This window comes from Bos indicus, chromosome 27, assembly GCF_029378745.1.
Source record: "Bos indicus isolate NIAB-ARS_2022 breed Sahiwal x Tharparkar chromosome 27, NIAB-ARS_B.indTharparkar_mat_pri_1.0, whole genome shotgun sequence".
In the NCBI taxonomy this organism is placed as follows: Eukaryota; Metazoa; Chordata; class Mammalia; order Artiodactyla; family Bovidae; genus Bos; species Bos indicus.
The window spans coordinates 25,623,582-25,645,952 of NC_091786.1; the positions used below are offsets into that span (position 1 = coordinate 25,623,582).

General features: G+C 35.2%; 1 protein-coding gene across 2 annotated transcripts in view; it reads left to right on the forward strand.

The window, feature by feature from the left end:
- Positions 1–22,371, forward strand: part of TNKS (tankyrase) — a 161,570-nt gene that overhangs the window by 66,794 nt on the left and 72,405 nt on the right. For both annotated transcript variants that reach the window (XM_019953442.2, XM_070781326.1), the window contains exons 4-5: positions 15,281–15,317; positions 16,078–16,153. In XM_019953442.2, coding sequence (XP_019809001.1) covers positions 15,281–15,317; positions 16,078–16,153 — 113 coding nt within the window. The remainder of the gene's footprint in view (positions 1–15,280; positions 15,318–16,077; positions 16,154–22,371) is intronic.

The following is a 22,371-nucleotide window of genomic DNA, read 5'->3' on the forward strand; positions in this document are numbered from 1 at the left end:
GAAAGGCGCAGGTGGTTCTTTGCAGAAAAAACTAAAGCCAGGTATTCGGCATTTACTGCCCCTGGGTTGTTCTCTGTCCACTTTTGTGACTTAGTATTTTCTGTCTAACATTTCTGTGTATTTTTCCATTTAGAATATGTTATTTTTCTGTACTTTTGATCAGCAGTGTCAAAAGAATATGGCCTAGACTAAAACCAAACAATCTTATTCAGTTTCTCTCCCCAGTTACTTCCGGGGCATCTGAAAGCTTGGCACCAAATAAAGACAATAAGCAAACTAAGGAAATGGAAAAAAAAAATACAATTCTTCTCTAGCTTGTCCTCAGCAACAACAGTATCACTCTACCAAGTAGACAGTACTTTCTTCTGAATCCATCAGAGGCATCAAGTGATCAGTATCATCGTGCAGGACTTGAACACAGAAAATTACTGTCTAGAATGAGGGTACAAGTGTGTTTGCCTGTGTATGCACAATGGTTTGGTAGTTGTTTCTTAAAGTTAGAACTTGTATAACCTTGGAACCTTTTCCGGAAGACGGTGATTTTCGTAATTATTTGAGTTTCAAATGTGCCTTTTCTTTAATTTTCTAAGCTATTAATACCTTGCTACTAAAGAAGCAAGAAGAAAGGAAAAGGAAATACTAATATTACTAGATATCCCCAATCCACAGATCGTAGATTTCTGTGCTAATTTATTTAGTGTTTAGCTGGTACACTGGGTGGTACATACACCTATGCCTACACACATACACCCCCCTGCCCCCGACATACACACACAGGTATGTGACTAGCAGCCCTGATCCTGAGCTCAGGTTGACAATGTTCTTATTAAGAAAGCAGCAGTAACTCAGAAGAAAGGCTTGTGTGCCACTTTTTCATAGCTATGGTATGGCCTTGTGGAGAAACATTGTTTTATGTGGCCTTGTCCATGTCCTGTTGGAAACGGTCATTGTCAGCAGAGCTGACTTGCACATCCTCAGTGTTTAACGTAGTACTGATGGTAGATTCAATGGACATGGGTTTGAGCAAGCTCCGGGAGTTGGTGATGGACAGGCAAGCCTGGTGTGCTGCAGTCCATGGTTTGCAGAGTCATACACGACTGAGCAACTGAACTGAATGCTAGATTAATTTTATTTTTAATTTATCTCTAACTTCATGCTTTAAAATACTGGCTACGTGTATGCTAACCTTCAGCCACATGTCATAAGGATTGCTACATTGCAGAGTTGGAACATTCCTGTGGTAGATAAAAATATGCCAAGACTGATACGCATTTCATGAAATCATTGTAATATAAAGTACATCTAAAGTTTAAAATTAACAAAGAGCAAAACATCATATATAGTAACATTCATAGTTTGCATTATGACTTAGCATTATTGACTCATGGATATAGGTGAAGCTGGCTACTAGAAAACAATAGTTTATTAAGAAATATCAAATATCTAAAACAGGCATTTACTATACACACACACATATACCTTTTGGACTGAAATTTTCTCTCTAATGAGGAAATGAGGTTTACTCTCTGTAAGGTTCTATCAATCTCAATAAAGTTCTACCTCTTCACAATATGGAGGAGAAAGGAGAGTTCATCTGCATGGTTTTCTAATTATCTTCCCCTGAATAGCTTTCACTTTTTCTTGGGGATTATTCAGTTTTTTTAAAACCTATTTTTTCCACCAGTTGATTACTGTTGTACATCAGTTTTTATAGCCTTCTGCTCATATTGTGATTGCAACTCTCTGTGGACCCAGCAAAATGTTTAGGACAGAAAGATAAAATGCCTCCCCTTTTTTCACTATATAAAAGCCATTGTATTATACAGAAAGTTAGTGGAGTATGGAGAAATCTGTTCTCTCAGATCTCTTAAATGTCAGTTGTTTTGAATAAGAGTTCTTTCACTGATGTTAATTAAAAAGAGGTCCTATCTCCCTGATGATTTACAGGGAGAAATAATAAACAATTGTCAGTAAAGCAATTGCTTTAAAATTTGAAAAGCTTTTTCACCATCATCATCATCACCATTATCTTGTGTCGAAGATTGGGAAGCATCGTTGGGTGTTGTATTTATATTATCCCTGACCCTCAGAGTAACCCACAAGATAAGCTTTATCTCTCTCATTTTACAGTGAGAAACATGAAGCTGAGAGGAAGGTTAAATGATTTGGTCAAACTCTCATGGCTAGTCAGTAGCCGACCCAGGATTTATTCAAAATATCTGGCACAAAAATTAATGTTCCTTTGATATGACTTACTGGTGATTCCCAAGCCAGACCCAGGTCACGCACCCCCTGGATATATGCACAAACCACCCTGTCTTTGTGATGAAAGTCATAAAGTTAGAGGAAGAAAAAAATTTAAAGACAGCAGTGATATACAATTAGAGCATTTTACCTTCTCCTTCTAAGTCGGTTCAGTCTTTTTTTTTTCAACATGCCCTTAATTCCCTATGCCATTAATTCACTATTTCCCTATGAACTTGCTGCCATAATTAGTCCATTGTTGAATCCCTTAAATAGTTAGGAATAGTCCCCTATTTTTTAAGCCAAATACAATACCTTCTTTTTTGGAGCCAAATTGTATATGGCTAAGCATTTTTCTTTTTGAGAACCTCCTCTGAAATACCGACAAGAGTAGACAGGACCCTTTCTATAACTGTAACCATCACCTCTACCACCTTGTCTTTTTATCGTGTAAGCCAAATAGTTGCCTTCCTTCCTTTTTCTTTTTTAATTCTGCTGATACAACATGAGTTGCCACGTGCTTTTCTGTAAATTTGTCACGTTGATTCATTGAGTTTCCTGTCAAATCAGCTCCAGAGTAGTGAATCCAGGCTACTCTTAAGCCAGTTTTTAGTCTTTCTTGACTTACGTATTTGAAGAGTTGCATGTGTTTCGTTTTTTTTTTTTTTTTTACTCTAATATCAGGACACTGCATTTATCCTCCTCATTCTTTTGTTCTTTTTGTAATGTTCGCCATCAGTTGCCATTATTCTGTATCCTGAGTTCAGGTTCTTCAAGATCAGATATTGTTCCTCCATGTTATCTAGATAACCAGCTTTTTTTTTTTTTTTTTCAAATTTCCATTTCTCTTAAGTTAGTCAGCAGGAAGAAATGATGAATTTACCAAGTCCTTTGGTCTTTTGCCCAGGACTTTCATAGTCACTGGAAATTGTCTATATTTCTTTTGTTAAAGTTATTCATCTCTACAGGATTCAGTAAAAGTGGTTAGTGGAGTACGATACACTTTCCAAACACACTCTCAGTCACTTCTTGGCATGTACATTTGAATGAGGTAACCTTCTAAAAAGCTTGTGCTGTCCCTATGAGTCATCATTAACCATACTGGTCCCTTTCTCTAAATGCTGTAGCATATTGCAAGGACTCTTCTGTGCTTAATACCTGTGGATTGTCATCAATTATCACGTACATCTTTAAAAGCCTTAGTTGCCTATTAAGACAACCTTGTTTTTGCATTATGCTGCTCATTAATGTTCAGTGCTTCTTATGTATTACTCATCTCTTGAGTTTCTAGCCTTCTCATCAACTTTATTGTTAGATTCTCTTCTCCTCCCAGCTTCATTCCTACCTCTGTTTTTACTACTTTCCTCTTTCACGGCTCCTTCTTCCATTTCCCTTTCCCTATTCTCTCTCCCACCCATCACTCCCCTCCTACCAAAGAAATGTCCAGGAGTCATGCTCTGAACCAAGAGAGCTTATACCCAGGAGAGCCCTTCTTAGATCACTCAAAGAGAAGGTGCTCCCCCATAGTGAGTGTCTACTCAGTTTTGTAACCTTCCAGCTCAGGGAAGTTTTAGATCCACACTCTGCCAGGCTGTAGCTACTGGCCACGGATGGCTATTGGACACGTAAATGGGTCTAGTGCCACATGTTGAAATGATAATATTCTAGATATACTGGATAAAATAAAATATTAAAATTAGTATCCTCTGGTTACCTTTTTTTCAATGTGGCTACTGGAAAACTTTAAATTACATATGTGCTTTGAATTATATTCCTACTAGACAGCAATTTTTAGACACTCTAAATTAAAAGGAAATACATAAAGAGATTCATTAGCACAAAGAAAAAAAGGAAAATGAATTATACATGAACAAATAATAAAATGTATGCATTCTGGAGCCATTTTGGATCGGCACATGTCAGTATGCCTGGAGCGCTTTGATACATTATTGCACAGACTGGTGGAGGTTGAACATAATCAGCCCTGATTTGTCAAGAAAGGTTAAATTATGTTTGGAATAATCCATTTTTGAATGCATAGAAGTGTTTAATATGTTTCAGAAAGAAATTCCCTCAAGAGCAGAGGAATTAAAATGCTAAATTAGCAGTTATGTTGAAAACTTGGCTGTCTAGAGCGTTTTAGTCCTTGAGTTTTCCAAGAGAATTAATTTTTATGGCTGCAGCTTTTTAATAAGGCTAAGTGATAATTTTTATGTGAGGGTAGTTGATAAATTTACGGGAGCAGAATAAGCCCCTAAAAGAGTAAAAGTACCAAAATATCAAAACCACTTTTTCTTCAGCAATGTTTCTTAATATTTGATAGGAAGTGTTATATTTATATTAAAATAATTTCAAAAAGAATTTATTTTTGTTGTTTAAAATTAGTACACGAATTTGATCTTTTCATTGAAGAAGCTTTGGTATTTAATACCTGCAATCTCTGTCTTTGTTCATTTACATTTAGAAATGATAGTAAATGTTTCTCAAAGGCAAATTCTACAGTAAAGTTGTGGATAATACAAAACCAAAACCTAATCATGGAAAAACAAATTAATGTTTTGAGCATCATGGAAGGGTTGTATGCATGAAGTGATATTATATCACAGGTTAATCTAAGCAGCTTTCTAAACAAGGAAGCTCTGAATAACCATCTGCTGAAAAGATAGTAAAATTACATAAATCTAGTTTCTGCTAAGAAATTCATAATAGCACACACAGAAGACATGGAATGTTGACACAGATTTCATTATTATCGATGTCAGTTCAGTTCAGTCGCTCAGTCATGTCCGACTCTTTGCAACCCCATGAACCACAGCACGCCAGGCCTCCCTGTCCATCTCCACCTCCCGTAGTCCACACAAACCCATGTCCATCGAGTCGGTGATGCCATCCAACCATCTCATCCTCTGTCGTTCCCTTCTCCTCCTGCCCTCAATCCCTCCCAGCATCAGGGTCTTTTCAAATGAGTCACCTCTTCCCATCAGGTGGCCAAAATATTGGAGTTTCAGCTTCAACATCAGTCCTTCCAATAAATTGTCTTATTTATGTTTCTGATAGAAATGTCGCTGCCCTGTTTTGCTAAGTGTTTACAATAAAAAAGAACTGACAGTAGACAATAAAACTGATACTAAGGGGTCGAGTTAATATATTCCAGATGAGAAAATCAAAATGTACAGTTGCCATGTGGTTTCTTGCCCTGTTACATAGTAGAATGTATCCCAGTAAGATAGTAATTGTAAGATTATCTGAAATTGAACATCTACTTCTATTTCTTGGGTTTGCTACTTCAAATAAAGATGTTTTTTCTGATTTACATTTTGAAAAACTTGAAGCAATTTCCCAAAATAAAATGCTGTGAAATAATTTTCCCCAAAAATTGCAAATATATTCTCATTTCCTCAACTTTAAAATCTTTCCTCCATATTTTTCTGAAATAATAAGCATCCTTATATATCTCCTCAGTTGAACAAAATAAGAAAAAGTAGATAAAAGTATTCAAACAAAATCAAAATCAGTAGTTACAATGATAGTACACTGCCCCATTACACTAACCTTAGAATAAGGAAATGAAAATGATTAAGTAAATTAAGTGAATGTGCAACTGTGTTAAATTTTTTTTAAGCTAATATTATGCTCAGGAAAGGAGCAAACTGGCCTTCCAGATATTATACCTCAATAGCTCTCGTATAGATGTCCTTTTTTTTTCTAAAACTATTTCTCATGGAGAACATTTTCTTTAATATACCTGAAACACCTCCTAACTGAACTATGAACTCTCAGCGTCTGTCTCGGAATAGACTGTGCAAGAATCAAAGACAAATTAAGTTTTGACAATTAAATTAATAATTAAATATGCTATTAATGGCTATATTATTTAAATAGATTGTTCTGATTTTATGGACATTTCTGAGCCTGTGATTATATAGCCGTTAAGTAGAAGCTGAATTAACATGCTGCTGCTACTATGATCATGTTCAGAAAGATTATTGGATGAAGTATTAGTCTAAGATTGAGAAGTAAATATTTTAAAATTTGCTGCTGATTTATAGCTATGTTAGATCATATCCCTTAGTCACACATAAGACCAGCACATGAAATATAAACTCTGCTGCACTGTGATCCATTCAGTACCTTGTCTGTGCTTGACTCTTTCCATTCTGTCACCGTTTATGTACATTTCCTCTCACCATCCTCCTACAATAGTCCTGTAACTAATCTCCAGTGTCTCCAGGTCCTGATTCATCGAGCTACCAGGTTAAGTTAAGTTTTAATTAGTTTACTCCCCTGCTTAAAAAAAAAAAAAAGAGTGACTCCCTGTTCCTTTTCCTTATAAAATCATGTTCAACTCTACAAGCTAACATTCAGGATCCTTTATAATATAGAATAAATTTACTTTTAAATTATTATTCAGTGCTCCCCATTCCACTTCATCTTCCCAACATACACTCTAAATTTGACATTAGTCACCTTTCTCCAAATATGTATTCCATTTTCCTGCACTTCTTTCCTCATACTGATAATTATCTAAATTCCAGTCCATCTCCACATGTTAAAATCTTGCCCAAAACTGTGTGGCCAAGGTTCTGTGTGTCTTCATGAAATCACCCCATATTATTCCAATTAAAAATACTGTCAAAGGACATAGATTCTAGTCTGAGCTTTGCCACTACATAGTTTTAGAATATTAGGCAAATTATTTGTTTATTCTGGGTCTTAACTGAGTCATATATAAAATAAGGATATCTAATTTATCTTGCCAAGCCTGCCTTAAGATTATATTTAGAATCAACAAGTCTAAGTCAAAGATCCTTTTTTTTAACAGTAGTTCTTAACCTGTAGTAACTTCACAGACTTAGGCGAAATTCTGTGAAAACTCTAAAACTGGAGGCAAAAGTTTATCTTACAGTATGCAAAGGATTTTCTCCCTAGGGAGAGGGTCTAAAGCTACTTTCATTAGCTTCTTAAAATGGTTCATGATGCCCAAAAGGTTAGGATCTATCATTTCCCTGATCTAAATCTTTTATTAACAGACACACTCAAGGGCTCCGTCCCTCTCTCACTGTCAATGGTAAATACCTAAAAGTTTTAAGAACATAGTGCTTAGGTCGGTTATCTTCTATTAGAGGTCCTCAGCCCCTTTGCCTTAACATACCTGACAGCTGTGCGCACATGTGGTGCGCCTCCGTCAGCAGCAGTAGTGCACTGCAGCGTGCTGAATAAGTTCTTCATCATTTACCCTGTGGACCTGACGCCACGTCCTACAGGCTTGGCACCATCCCTCGCACACTAGCTCCAATTCCATCACTGACGTCCTACTAATTCCAAGGTTCAAGACGTGATTCAGTAGTAGTAGCTGTAGTATACTTGGCATGTTATAGATAGTAAATATTTGTTAAATGAATAAATGCATTTGTTCAAAGGAGAGCTAATAAATGAATGGTATTTTTAAAAAGAGAGTTTGCATAAGAAAGATTATGCCCAGGATAAAATACCATTACTCAGGTTGCACTAAGGTTAATTAACTCTAACTGTGAATAAGAGATTTAGTGATACTTGAGGGAAATATAAGAAAGAAAAGTAAGTTAAGCATGTGCAGCTTAAAGAAGTAAATTGTAATTGCTGCTTCCTGAAAAGACCAAAATTGCAAAGTTATTGTGTCTTTCAGAGACTTTGTTAACAGGACAAAATATACAAAGAATAAAATACAGTCATACACAATAATTACAATGAAGGCAGGATAGTTCTTATATCATTCATGCAGTAATCACTTGTACTTCAGTGTTAACTTTAGTTTCCTTAATTTTTTATATCTAATGTAAGAGGGCAGCGGTCTGACAATCCCAAATAGGTATCTCTCCAAACTCCAGGCCCTCAGTAGGCTGATGCATTGAGAGGCCAACCATCATGATAAGAGCAAGGACTGCAGAAAGGTAATTTTCTTTTCACAGATAACAATTTGATACCTATAAATCAAAATATGCTTTGTACATGTCTTCTTATAGCTCTCAGTTCACAGGTACTGCATACAAAACAGTCCTTGAGTGAAGAGGTCAATTTTATTAATATATATTCTTCCTATTTAAAAAAATACAAAAGTTAGAACAAGTGAGCTATAAAGAACAAAAAGCTGTGCACTTAGCTCAGTTTAGGTGAATTCTCCTCACAAAAAGGCAAGAATGTGATTTCTAGCTGTGAGGTGGGATTTCTAGCAGTACTGTCATATTTCTCATTAGTCAACTTCTTCTCTTTTGTTCTTTTTCCTTTCTATAGATGGCATGTTTATATTCCAGAATTAAGAATTTTTCAGATTTTAAAAAAGATGTGACTTGGCAGTTTCTTATAAAGTTTAACATTTACTGTACATTTTAGCAGCCCCACACTTTTAAGTATTTACTCAGGGGAAATGATGACATAGGTCCATACAAAATCCTGCCTGAATTCATGATCGCCAAAAGCTGGCAACAACCCTTATATCTATCAGCCAGTGAATGGATAAGCAAATTCAGGTGCATTTATATAATGTAATGCTACATAATCAAAATGGTCAAATATTGATACGTCCTTTTCCAGGGGACCATCCTGACCCAGGGATCCGACCCACATCTCTCTGTCTCCTACATTGGCAGGAGAGTTCTTTACCACCTGAGCCACCGGGGAAGCCCTGTTTTTGGCCAGTGTGTGTTTGTAGTTATGTCCCAAATTTTAATACTTAGATTTTTTTTTTTAAGTGACTAGACCATCACCACCAAATGTATTTATTATTGCAGAATAGATATAAATTTATTGGCATTAACAAAAGGGTTTAGTATAGTGGTTAGCTATAAGAGGTACCCAGAAGGCATTGACAAGTTAGAAAAGTCAATCCAGCAAAGTACATTAAAGATATCTCATGACCTGCTGCTGCTGCTGCTGCTGCTAAGTCGCTTCAGTCGTGTCCAACTCTGTGCGACCCCAGAGACGGCAGCCCACCAGGCTCCCCCGTCCCTGGGATTCTCCAGGCAAGAACACTGGAGTGGGTTGCCATTTCCTTCTCCAATGCAGGAAAGTGAAAAGTGAAAGTGAAGTCGCTCAGTCATATCCGACTCTTAGCGACCCCATGGACTGCAGACTACCAGGCTGCTCAGTCCATGGGATTTTCTAGGCAAGAGTACTGGAGTGGGTTGCCATTGCCTTCTCCAATACTTAGATTTTTAACTAACAGAAAAAATTAGTGAAAAATCTTGAGTTACATTCCAAATACAGTTGACAGTAGCCTGCCAGCTTGCTCTGTCCATGGGATTTTCCAGGCAAGAATGCTGGAATGGGTTCCCATTTCCTTCTGCAGGGGATCTTCCCAATCCAGGGATCAAACCTGGGTCTCCCGCACTGCCGGCAGATTCTTTACTGTCTGAGCTACCAAGGAAGCAGATACAATTGACAGAATGTCAGAAACAGGTATAAATTATTTGAAACCCTGCTTGTTGTTTATTGGCTAAGTCGTGCTCTACACTTCTGCGACCCTGTAGACTGTAGCCCGCAAAGCTCCTCTGTCCATGGGATTCTCCAGTCAAAAATGCTGGAGTGGGTTGCCATTTCCTTCTTCGTTGAAAAACCCTGCTAAATGTCCATAAATGAGATATGTATCTAAGTTGCTGGGGCTAAGTGAAGACACATTACTGCATACAAAGAAACTTGTTGTTAGCAATCATCTATTGACTGCATTATTTTCTTTTTTTGTAGAACCTTTGTTACGGATGTAATATTGTGGTAATGTTTAAGGACATTTTTTTGTTAACATATGTAATTGTTGTCATAAATATTATTATATAAGATAGTATAGTTGTATTTGGGAGGGGGGAGCTTTTATCTTTGAAAATTGATTTCAGCTGCCCTGCAGGGATTGGGACATCTCCATTTTCCTAAAAAACTGGAAAATTGTGTTCCAGCTGTACTGTTTGGACAGCACAGCTTCAAGTTTATGTTGCACAAGTTGACTGTTAGCTAATTAGAAAGGTCAAAGTTGTAGAAGACAAAAGATAGAAAGGATCTCCACCAGGAAAATACTCTGTTGACACCTAAAATTTTAAAGCCCCCAATTTTCCCATGTTTAGCACAGATATGGAGTGTTTAATTTGATCACGATTTTAGACTTAGCCAATGTATGGACTTTGAAACCAGAATCAGAATGAGCAGGAAGATTGATAGGGTTCAGAAATAGGAAGTAGGCATTGAGAACTTTTAATACTTTGGTACTTTTTTCTCCAAAAAATTGTCCTGAAAATGTTCATGAAAGATTTCAGACAGAGAAATAATAAATTCAATTAACAAGTAATTGAAATAAATAATTCAAAAAATAATTTCAGAGAGAAAAGTCAAGTCATTCCTAGGATCGTGTTTCTGTATGGTAGATATCAAAGACCTAGCTTAACACCTTGAGATTAGATTATTTCCTGGTGCTTCAGTGAAATTCCTTCCACAGCTACATAACTGTTTTTAAATTTTCAAATCTATTAGTGAAAACACAATGGATTATGTCACCTAAAGTGATATTTTATTTCCCCATATTGGCTGTCAGTTTAGTTACAAGAATCAGTTCATCTCTTGTATTTGTCGGCACTTTAATGAGAAAATACCTATATGAGAATGATCAATTCATGGTTTTGGCACTCAGCAACCTGAGTCCCTAAACTTGTTAATTGAGATTCTTGAAGTCTTTACATAGCTCTTCTCTTGAGAAACCTAAAGCATGAGAAATTAATGCATGCTATGGGAAATGCAAAATGCATTGATCATTTTAATAGACCTGGAATACATTTCCTCCATTCCTATTCCTTTGGTCCAAAATATTAAACTAGAATGTAAAATTGACATACCTATTTTTGGGTGGGGGGGCCCATGTTTACAAGCTCATGTGAAAGTTCACTGCTTTAAAGTAGTTTTGATGGAAATATTTGGCTTGTGTTATATAAATATGTTTGGCCTATTTAAAGCTAGCTGTTGTCATTGTTTTTAAAACTATTTTATTGCTATTACTGTTTTGTTACTCTTTTCTTTTGTTTCCGTCACTTCTTCCAAAACTCAGATTTGGTTAGTTTCTGCTCACATGTTAGCATTTTTCAGGGCTTGACAGATAGTGAATAATACTCAGTGAAACCTTAGACAGTTCATTTAATTGCCTTGGCATCAGTTTCATTAACTGTAAATGAATATGTTGATGATCACTTAGGACAGCAATTCTGAAATTGGGGATGAGGTGACAAGAGAAAGGTGACTTTCAAATTACATCCCCTCTCATTGCATATAACAAAAGATGTTACTGATAGGCATGCATTATGTGTGGTTTCAAAGTAGAGAAAAGAAAGGTCACAATTCTTTTTTAGTCCTTTATTGCTTCTAGAATTTATGATTCTGTGTTCATAATCTTTCCATATTGTTCCACCTCAACAAAAGCAAATGACTCATTTTTAGAAAACTTAGTCTGCTTTGAATCCTGTCAGTTGCTGAAGAAAGGGACAAAAACACTTTAAGATGTTGAAATTAAGATAAGTCATTAATTATGACTTCTGTTTATTGATTCAGTTTTTCTTCATTTTTATTCACAAAGTAATTTTGCCTTCACAGTAAGTGAAAGAGAAGTTGTTTCTAACTACCTCAGAGAAATACAAAGGGGGGTTTTACTTTTATCCTTTATTTTTTAACTTTCATTTTTAACCTTTCTGACAGTATACTCTTTTTAACACAGTAACTCATATCCCTGCCCCCACTGTGTATGTCTGTGTCTGTGCGTGTGTGTATTTATCTTTCTATGCATCCTGTCAATACTTACACTAATAAACCATTTTTACTAATAAAAACAGTTCAGACTTTGGAAAGTAAACTTTGTGGCTTGCCTTTTATTTTTTATCCCACTTATTTTATTCTAATAAAAAAAAATTTTTTTTTAAGCCATCTATTTTATCCTTTCCTGAATGCTATTATCTTGACTATAATTGCCTGGTTTCCTTTCTGGCTGATCTATTGCTAGCCTTTATCTGGATGTGATTAAAGAATATAAATGCTCCATAAAGCACCAGAATCTCAGCCAGAATATTTTCAGATTTGCGGCTAAAATGAAATAGAACAAGGGGTTTAGCTGTTAAGGAGCTCAGATTTGTTGTCAGAGTATGTGAGGGACTCTAAATTCATTATGCTAGTTGTTCCTGCAGTGTAGCATTTGAAAAATAGCTTCCACTGTTTATGGATTGTGGTCCTCGGGCACCAGATAGTGGATGTTGGAATGTATTGCAGAAAAGCTGATTAAAGTGCTAGGATCTCTAACTGTGAGTAGAAAGTCATTTGTAATAACTGAGTCTGACACCTTTGGGTGTACTTATATGTTTCCTTTTGAAAGCTTTGGTTTATTATCAGTTTAACCATGAGGGAATAACTTTTTTCCCCCCGCCAATAAAAGTGCCTTTTGGAGAAAAAATCAATAGGCTATACTAGATGAGAAGTTTATGTAAGAGGATTGATTTGAACTTTGAAGATCCCAAATTCTATGTGATTTTATTTCTTAGGTTATTGGAGTCATGCTGCACTGTGACTTTAATTTTAATAGTAGCTGCTTTCAGTTCTCAATTTCAGATTACTGTATCTCAGGAAATGTATAACTTACTCCAAAATATAAACTATGCCAGAATTTATTGTTTTCACCTCCCATTACCCCCACTTTGGGCCATTTTACTCTCCAACAGAAAGTTCACTGGCGTGGAATATGGGAAGACTTTACTTTTACAAATCTCCTTGTTGAACTATTTCAGTATTTTCTCATTGTTTTCAAAATAAAGTTCAAACTTCTTAGAGTGCCATTCTTGTGATCTTTGTGTTTCTTCTCTGCCTAGTTTTTACTCAGTCCCCTGTAAAATGTCCTTCTTTTGAGGTTTAAAGTGGCCATTTCCTCTCTTGTTTCTTTTCCTTTGGTTGCTTCCTTCTCCCCCACCTTTCATCGGTGTATCACCTGTTCTTACTTTAAAAACCCTGCACAAGTTTTCCCTCTTCCGGGAAACATTCCTTGGACTACAGTTAGCCTGCTTCTTATTTATCCCATTAGACTAGCCTTTAAACTCTTTATAGCACTCTGTAACACTCATTTCCTACTCTCATCATTGGTTTACTTGTTTGTCTTGTTTAATAGACTCTTATTTCTTGAGTTCAGAAATGATAATGTCTTTTTCAGTTTTGAATCTGGCCTATAGGCCTTTCAAATAAATGTTTTTTGACTAAATGAGTGACTTTTATAGATAATTCCATAATTTCACTTACTTTGCTCTTGATTCTTAAGGCATTTTGAGGGTATGGGTCGAACCATTTTCTCAAAAGGATCTTAAATTGACTCACTCACTTCCATATTGCCACCTAAAATATTTAATAAGGGTAGAATATTGTCTTTGGAAAGATAAGAACCTTATTTGCTAGGGGATTATAATATAGATTTCAAACTGTTAATCAGCTGAAGAATCTGGGATATAATATATGGAAATTGGAAATGCAAACTCTTATCGTGAAGCAAGCATTCTAGCTTATTCACATATATTGTTGAACCCATGACTTCATTGGTATATAAAATTCCTTTAGGAGAGAATAGACATTTAACAACTTTTTCCTGGTTTGAAAATTACTGCTTACAGTTCCTAGATTTTAATAAAATCAACCCAAGAATCAAGAGAAATGTTTAAACTAAAAAAATATTTGCTAATGAAGGGTTATAGAATTTAAACATATGCTTAATGGTCCTGAGATGGCCTTAAAATATTTCTATCAGTATTCCACATTATGTAGCAGAGCAAACAAAATGCAAAAAAAATTCATGTTTATAAGTGATAAGATTTTTAAAAGTAATTTAAGCTTATTTCTTAATAGAGTTATAACATCTTAATCTAAAATTTTATTTCTTATACATATATATATGTATACACACTTAACATTTGCCTTCATATAACTATTTGCTTAGACATTTTATGTAATTATTTCTTTAATGATATAGCAAACTGAGTCAGCATATTAATAGCTGAATCATGGTCCTAGCTGTTCTTTTTATTCATTCAGTGAGCAAACTCTATATTATTAAAATTCCTTGTCCTTCAATTGTGCTGGCAAAGACTTGCTTTTTAGTTCTTGAATGCCCTAAGAAATCTGTGTTGAAAATTCTAAAGTATATACCTATTTTCAGTCTTTGGTGTGTTAAGCAATAGAATGGAAAAATATTATCCATATCTTAATAGACGAATGTCTGCTCATTCTCAGAGACCCTAGGCTTTTTTTAAAAAAATATTTTTAATATTTATTGTTTTTAAAATTTGGTATTGAATTTGCATAAAGTGTAGATTGCAGCATGCTAGAATATTATTGTCATTTAAGAACATATTCATGGGTTTTTAGAGCACTGCCTCCAAGGGGTTCACAGCATTTGGTACGTAGTTCACGTATTTCTAGTCTACAGACTCACCCTATTGAGGCAAAGGCTTCATGATCCTGATTTTTTTTTTCTACTGCTATAAAGCTCAGCAATGGTAATTAATGGTTGTGTGGGGTTTTTGTTTTTTTTTTTTTTGGAAAAAAACTTTCCGTGTCATTAAAATAAAATTGAGGATTTTTGAAGACTAGTAATTTGTACCTTTAAACAGCCACATTATTTTGCTTTTGTCTCAGAATGTATTATGCCTCACAAGTATACTGTGACAGTCTGAATAGAAAAGGGGGGAGGGGACATTGTCTTCAACTGGCATGCTGTTATCAGAGGGAATGTGTTTCTGGACACGGGATTTAGCATTCATTGGTCGTCTGAAGAAAGCTATTTCATCTGAGGATTGGACAAGAAGCTGCGTCAATTTGCTGCCCGTCTCCAAGGCACTGGTGATGCTGCCTTCACAAGCTGGCTAACGTCACGGCTCCATCACCCAGCGGGGTGTGGACTCTCTTTTTCTGTTCTTCTCTATTTAATTCTCTATTTGCTGCCTACTGCATTTCTTAATCTGTCTTCTGCCAAATGCTAACAGCATGATATTTTGCAATCATCTAGGTGAATACAAGAAAGACGAACTCCTAGAAGCTGCTAGGTAAGTGATTCCATTCATTTTAAGTGAGTATCAGGCATTTAAGGGAGAAAAGGGGGAGGGCAGGTAGAGGTCTATAAAAATTAAAGCATGTTATTGTCTTGCTTGGATTTTATGCGATAATGTGGATAAGACCTTAAACTAAATCTTTGTATACTTTATTTTGCATGGTTAGTGTATTAATGAGACTGTCTTTCAATATGGTGATGATTATAAGGTTAATTTATTTGGAACATTTCTTAAGGTACCTGCAAACTGAGTTGCCCAGCTCTTCGGTTCATATTCTTGAAGTATTTAAATAACTATATCTGTATTTCTCTCTAGAAATTTTTCTAGCCAAGCTTGAATGAGGGGCATAAAGTAAATGTTAAAATTCTCATCCATTTTCTTTTGTTCTTGTTCATTTATAATTTAATTGATTAGCTTTTTACAACATTTTGTATGTTTAACTCCAGTGTTTTAGATCACTTATCAGACTAAAGTTTGTTTGTAATTAAGAACATGACTTTATGCAGATAAATAAAGCAAATAATAATGTAGAAAGCTCCCTTATCTAAGATATACCACTATATGATGATTAACAGAAATTAATTAGGAATATATTGATTGAATTGAATTAAGTGTAGCAAAAGACATTCATTCAGAACCATATAAAAGAAATCAAAGAAGTCATATGATTTTCCATTCTGTTGTGAAAAATATCCATAAATATTCATAAGAAGCACTATAATTTTATAGGAATTGACTTCCTACCTTTTTGTAGGAGTGGTAATGAAGAAAAACTAATGGCTTTACTGACTCCTCTAAATGTGAATTGCCATGCAAGTGATGGGCGAAAGGTAAGTCATTTCAGATGTAGTATTCCCCTTCAATGATTCTTTTTTGCTTTGCCGTTAAAATTTTTGAAGTTGGCATATATATGTGTGTGTGTATACATATATATACACATACATATATATATGGCTGCATTTCACTGGCATCTTTTTGCTGTAAATGAAATGCTGTCGTATCTGTTATTGGCAGTTGTGACATATTCATAGAGCTGGTGAAGCAAGGATTTTAAGCCCTTTCTCTTAAATGTCAGACACTGAAAGTTATTTGTTAAATGGAACTGCACCTTTTTCGGTGATTATGATTATAACAACATATATTATTTTCTGTGTGTGATTATGAAAATTAAAAATTTTTGTTTATGTCCTAATTACCCATCTTTGTTAGGATATATGTATTTTTTGTTTCTTTCTGGCAGAGGAAAATTTGTTTGCTAGATAACCAATACTTTTTCAAGCTGAGAAAATGCAAATGATTTTTCAGGTCTGTTGTAACAGCCCTGCCTTTTTTTCCCCCCATTGGCTAAGTTTTCGTCATTATATATTGAAAGAAAGTAGATTAGAGCAGTGAAAAATATCTATATTAATACACACTTATCATAAGGTAATATATGAAATGTGCAGTTGGTATCTTCATTCTCTGCTTAGTATTCTTGCTGAATTTAGACTGAAAATGTAACCCTTTATATCCTTTGGTATTTAACTGCAAAGTTTTTCAGTGGTTTACCTAAAAATACTTTGTAGTATAAAGTCTTTTTTAAAATGATGATTAATTTTTTAATGTTAAACAATAGCTTTTATATTTTTAAAACCTAAAACAATTTTAAAGTAATCTGTAGACACTGAAGAAAATTATCTTGTACCTAATATTTAAATAATTAACTGCTTTGGAATTATTTATATCAAAAATATGCTATGGATGGTATCAGAAAGATGGTACCCCCTTAGAAATAATGAGCTGTTTTGCATTTAAAAAAACCATTTTTCTCTGAGTGGTAATTTTGTAGATTAAAATTCTTCAGCTTTCCTTGGCACCTCCACACTGTTATCCCTATTCTAATGAAATTCATATAATAGTGGCATGAATTAAATCCTTCTGAATATATGTTGTTATTGAAGATGGCTTGAATATTATTTCACGTGGCCTAACATTTATCCATCTAACGTGTCTCCATTTATCTCTGAATAAATAAAGAGAGACTTCTGCTTTCTTGGAAAGTTAAACTATTTATAAATTAAACTATAAATTAGCAAAGATTTATTCAGTACTATGAGTGACTTTGGGGAGATGTTTTCAAATGATAACTGCTCATTTTCCCTTCAGTTTTGAAGTTGTGTTGGAAATTTTAACTTTATTGAGTTACTTGGAGTTCCAGATTTTGTTTGTATCCTCCTAGTAGATAGGTGACTTTTATCACTGCGCACAAAAAGGCCATCTTGTCTGTAAGTGCAGCTATATCTTTAGACAGAATTCTCTGAGAACCCAGTCTGCTTCAGTTTCTCACAGCCATTTTAATATTACAAAATTTATGTGAGATTACTGTAACAGGAGTCAGTTTCTATCCCAGCCTTATTTCTCCCTTCCTCACCCTTATACCTTGACAACCCCATTTCTGGCTCAATAAATCATCATAATTAAGGAGCATGAACTCTGATAACTAACAGATTACCTCTTCTCTCTGCCTCAACCCTACACAAATAGGTAGAACTTCTTTATTTTTCCTTCTCCCCAAAGGAGGATACCCTTTCCTTATTCCTGTAGCTGAAACTAATATATTCCTCATTTAAATTCCTATGGTTCTTTGTCTGTATTACTCTGTGGCATTTACCACAGAGTTCTTGAATTGTAGTTATTCATACATATCTTTTTCTTCTACTCGTCTGTTAGCTCTCTTTTGTACCGGACCATGCCTGGCACTTTGCATGTAAGAAGCTTAGGCTATGAATATGTTCCCTGATGAACATAATTTTATCCTTCGAGTGAAAAAAAAAACATCTGTACTCTTTGCCATGTAAGAATTTAACTCAGAAGTATATGAATGGGAAATTGTGTATTTTCTGTTATTATATATTATTACTAGTATTATTTTATTAATTTATTTTTGAGTAATTGTAACACAGAGGAGAATTATATATCGTAATAGGTAGAACATTTTAAATGTCTCAGGTATTATTATTATACTGAAGGTCTCGTAACATTATAAATAATGCAATAATTTTCCAAAATGTGCTTCTATACTTTTTTAGATTATCAATTTTCTCAAATTAGCTAGAAAAAGAAAATTAGACCTAAGCATTTATTGGGTTTTGGTGCTATGCATAAAACATAAAAAATCGTTCAATATTGTTCATCAATATGCAAAATGCAAATAAAATTTCATGATTAAAATTGAATAACGTGCATATTTAGATATTACCCTTATTTATGGCACAGAGCAGTTCTTATTAGATGTACCACTTTCACTGAAGCCAGAGAATGGTAGATAATCTAGGTGCTGAGGGAGGCTGGGAAAAGATCCTTTAGTTATGAAAATCTCTTTGTTTTTTTGCTGTTGATGTCAAGAGAATGTGTAAGCAAATCTAGCTGCTAAATTACAAGTCTAACTGATATATTCAGTGTTTTTCCAGCCATTTAATTCATTTGTTTATCTAGAATTAAGGAAGTCCGATGGTACATTAACAAGAAGACACAGATGCTTTACATGTATAGTAAGGCATATGAAGTTTCATTTCTTGACTCTGCATTTTAGAGCACAATGCAGAATCGAATTCATTTTTAACAGGTTTTTAAATGACTGTCTTAATGCTTACCTGAATCTTTGGTTGGCTCTGGTTTTACTGTGATTCTTGGTTTGTAAATTTTAAAAGCCCATGGAAATGTCAGGTGGAGAAATTGCCAAGTTATATGTGGGGGTTTTAGACTTTAGTATTCCTTTTTCAAGTAGTATGTGGGCTTATACAATGACAGTGTAAATTTTAAAGTCTCCTAATTCTATACTGTGACTTGATGATTATCTAATTAGGTAATAATCTGAGTGGTTAAAATTTTTATTTCCGACAAACATTTGGTTTTCTAACCTGTAGAGTCTGAAAATAGTGAATAAGGTTTTAAGCAGTTTGTATTGTTATATTTTGTTTTATTTTACATGTGAATCAAAGCAGAGCTTGGCTCCTCTAAAAATTTCCAGTTGTTGTTTTCCCTAAAAAGCAAAGGCAAAAAAGTTTTTAGTAATGTTTTGTTTTAAAATGCTACTTTCATTTAATTATACGTGTATTCTAATGCTGGCCATTTTAGAAACATAGGGCATTGATATAGTTAGACATAGCATTCCAGTTTCCTATTTTGAATTGTAGTGACCAGGTCCTTAAAACAGATTGCTTCTCTTCTATAATTCTTGTATTTTGGAACTTATATTTCTTGTCCTTTAATCTCCCTTTACAGCACTTTCTGTCAAGATCAGATGTTTTATTAGCAATTATCCAAATATTCTAGTCTTGTTTGATATGTAAATTTAAGATGGTGGTCATCTCGTTTTTCAATATTAATTTTTATAAGGATTTTACAATGCATGAAAATAAATATTTGAATACATCTCAAATTATTCCAACACTCAACCCTTTTCAGAATTCTTTTAGGTCTCTTTGTGTCCCTTTCCTGATTGCCTTTATCCCCTTCCAAAATAAATGTCCTAAATTTATCTCCTCCTTATAACAAGGAATAGATTGGAGTTTGACGTTACTGTATGTATTCCGAAATATGTGTCTTTGCATGCATTTTCTGTGCCTACCATTTCTGTAACTTTACATCACTAAATATTGAAAGTAAAGTTTGGTTGGAATTTTTATTTTCATTATTTTCAGTGTAATTTCTGGTGGTTCCTCTCTGCTCCTTTTGTTCATTCAGTCAACACTCAGTACATACCGTGGATAGGTCACTATGCTAATGTCATGGGAGCTAACTGTATATTTAATAGTATTGGTTCAGTCGGAGTTCAAAATTGATAGAATGATTAAGATACTATCGTAGACATTGAAGCCAATGCCTAAAAATGTGATTCCTATGGCTGTGATACAGTTATACAATGTAGATTTGAGGTGAGGTTTTCTTTCCTAGCTCTTTTATTTTGAAGGCATTAGTATTTAGACATGTATGCTCTTCTGTAAAGAAACCACAAATTTAGATGAAAGACAACTGGAGAAGCATGTTTTAAATTCAGAAAGATTACTGAAAGAGTTTCTTTAAATGTCAGATTTCTACTGTGTAAATGTTTGCTTCCATAAAATAGTTAATAATGAATAAGACTCTGGAAATGGAGAAAGTAAGGTGTTTAAAAACTATTTTTTAATGGAGATCAATCAGAAATAAAGTAGAGTTTAGTACCATCCCTCGAAGATACCATAAAAAACTATGTGATAGAGTTGAAAGAGCAAATAGGCTTTGAGGCCAAACAGATGGATTCTGTTCTCTGCTTGTCTGCTTTCTAAGCGTGTGGCTATGGCACTGCAGCTTTCAGTGTATTCTTTACCAAATGGGTGCAATGATTCCCGTTCCACAAGACATTTGAGAGGATTAAATGAAATTATGTGATTAATATAACCCACAATAGAACCTCAGTAAATTAGATCCCCACTCCTTTGATACATTTTTTAAAGCTTTTGAACATATTTAGAATGGACATATACTTAGTTTTGGGGCTTCCCAGGTGACACAATGATAAAGAATCCACCTGCCATTGCAGGGGATGCAGGTTCGATGCCTGGGTTGAGAAGATCCTCTGGAGAAGGAAATGGCAACCCACTCCAGTATTCTTGCCTGGGAAATCCCATGGACAGAGGAGCCTGGGGGGCTATAGTCCATGAAGTCCATCTCCAAGAATCGGAGATGATTGAGTGACTGAGCATGCACATACATACTTCTGAGTACTTTAACAGTCCCTAGTTCTCCAGTACTCTTTCCTGGAAAATCCCATGGGCAGAGGAGCCTGGTAGGCTGCAGACCATGGAGTGGCTAAGAGTCGGACATGACTGAGCGACTTCACTTTCACTTTTCACTTTCATGCATTGGAGAAGGAAATGGCAACCCACTCCAGTGTCCTTGCCTGGAGAATCCCAGGGACGGGGGAGCCTGTTGGGCTGCCATCTATGGGGTCGCACAGAGTCAGACACGACTGAAGTGACTTAACAGTAGCAGTAGCAGTTCTCCACTTAAATTGTATATTATCCAAGCTCAGCCCCAGGTGGCATTTAGATAAAATGTAAGTTACCAGGTAATCTGTAACACATTCAGTTGAATTAATTGTCTTGAAACTTGGTCTTTGTTCCCTGCCCACCCCATATCACATGTAATAAATAAATTTATTTTCACAGATTATAAATTGAGAAATGTGTTCATAAGACACATATGCCCATTTTAAGAATATCTTTATTAAAAATTAATATCTGGCTGAAAAATAATTCCATGATGTTCATCTGAATTCCATTTTAAGCACATCCAGTGAGGTACAAAGGATAAATAGGATTAGTGCAATGTTTTTTGTATTCATACTTAAATTTTAGGATTATATGAATTTGTCATATTCTCATACGGTATTCTTGGTGAACAGCTTTCTCCTTCAGTGTAAGTCTTCTCTAAATATCATGTTGGAATGGATATTAACAATCTTCACATTGTTACTTTGAAGATCCCTCAGTGAACCATGCCTCTCATTATTTATGATCTTGACTGGTCCTTTCCCATACAACCTGTGAACAACGACTGGGACTGCTTTGATGAATAAAGTTGAAGTGATGCTATGCCAGGTTTGGGACTAGCCCATGGAATTGGCCTGGTAGCTGCAGTTTCTTGCTCTTGGAATACTCTTTCTTGGAACCCAGATGCCACACCGTGAGGAAGCACAAGCAGCTGTGTGGAGAAGTTCACGTGGAAAACGAAGAACTGAGGCCTCTAGCCAAAACCCCCACCAAGCTTGGTTAACCATCTGAATGACTTTTTTTTTTTCTTTATGTTTCTTTCTTTTTTTTTTTTTTTAATTTATTTAATTGGAGGCTAATTACTTTACAGTATTGTGGTGGTTTTTGCCATACATTCACATGAATCAGCCACGGGTGTACATGTGTTCCCCATCCTGAACCCCTCCTCCCACCTCCCTCCCCATCCCATCCCTCAGGGTCATCCCAGTGCACCAGCCCTGAGCACCCTGTCTCATGCATCGAACCTAGACTGGTGA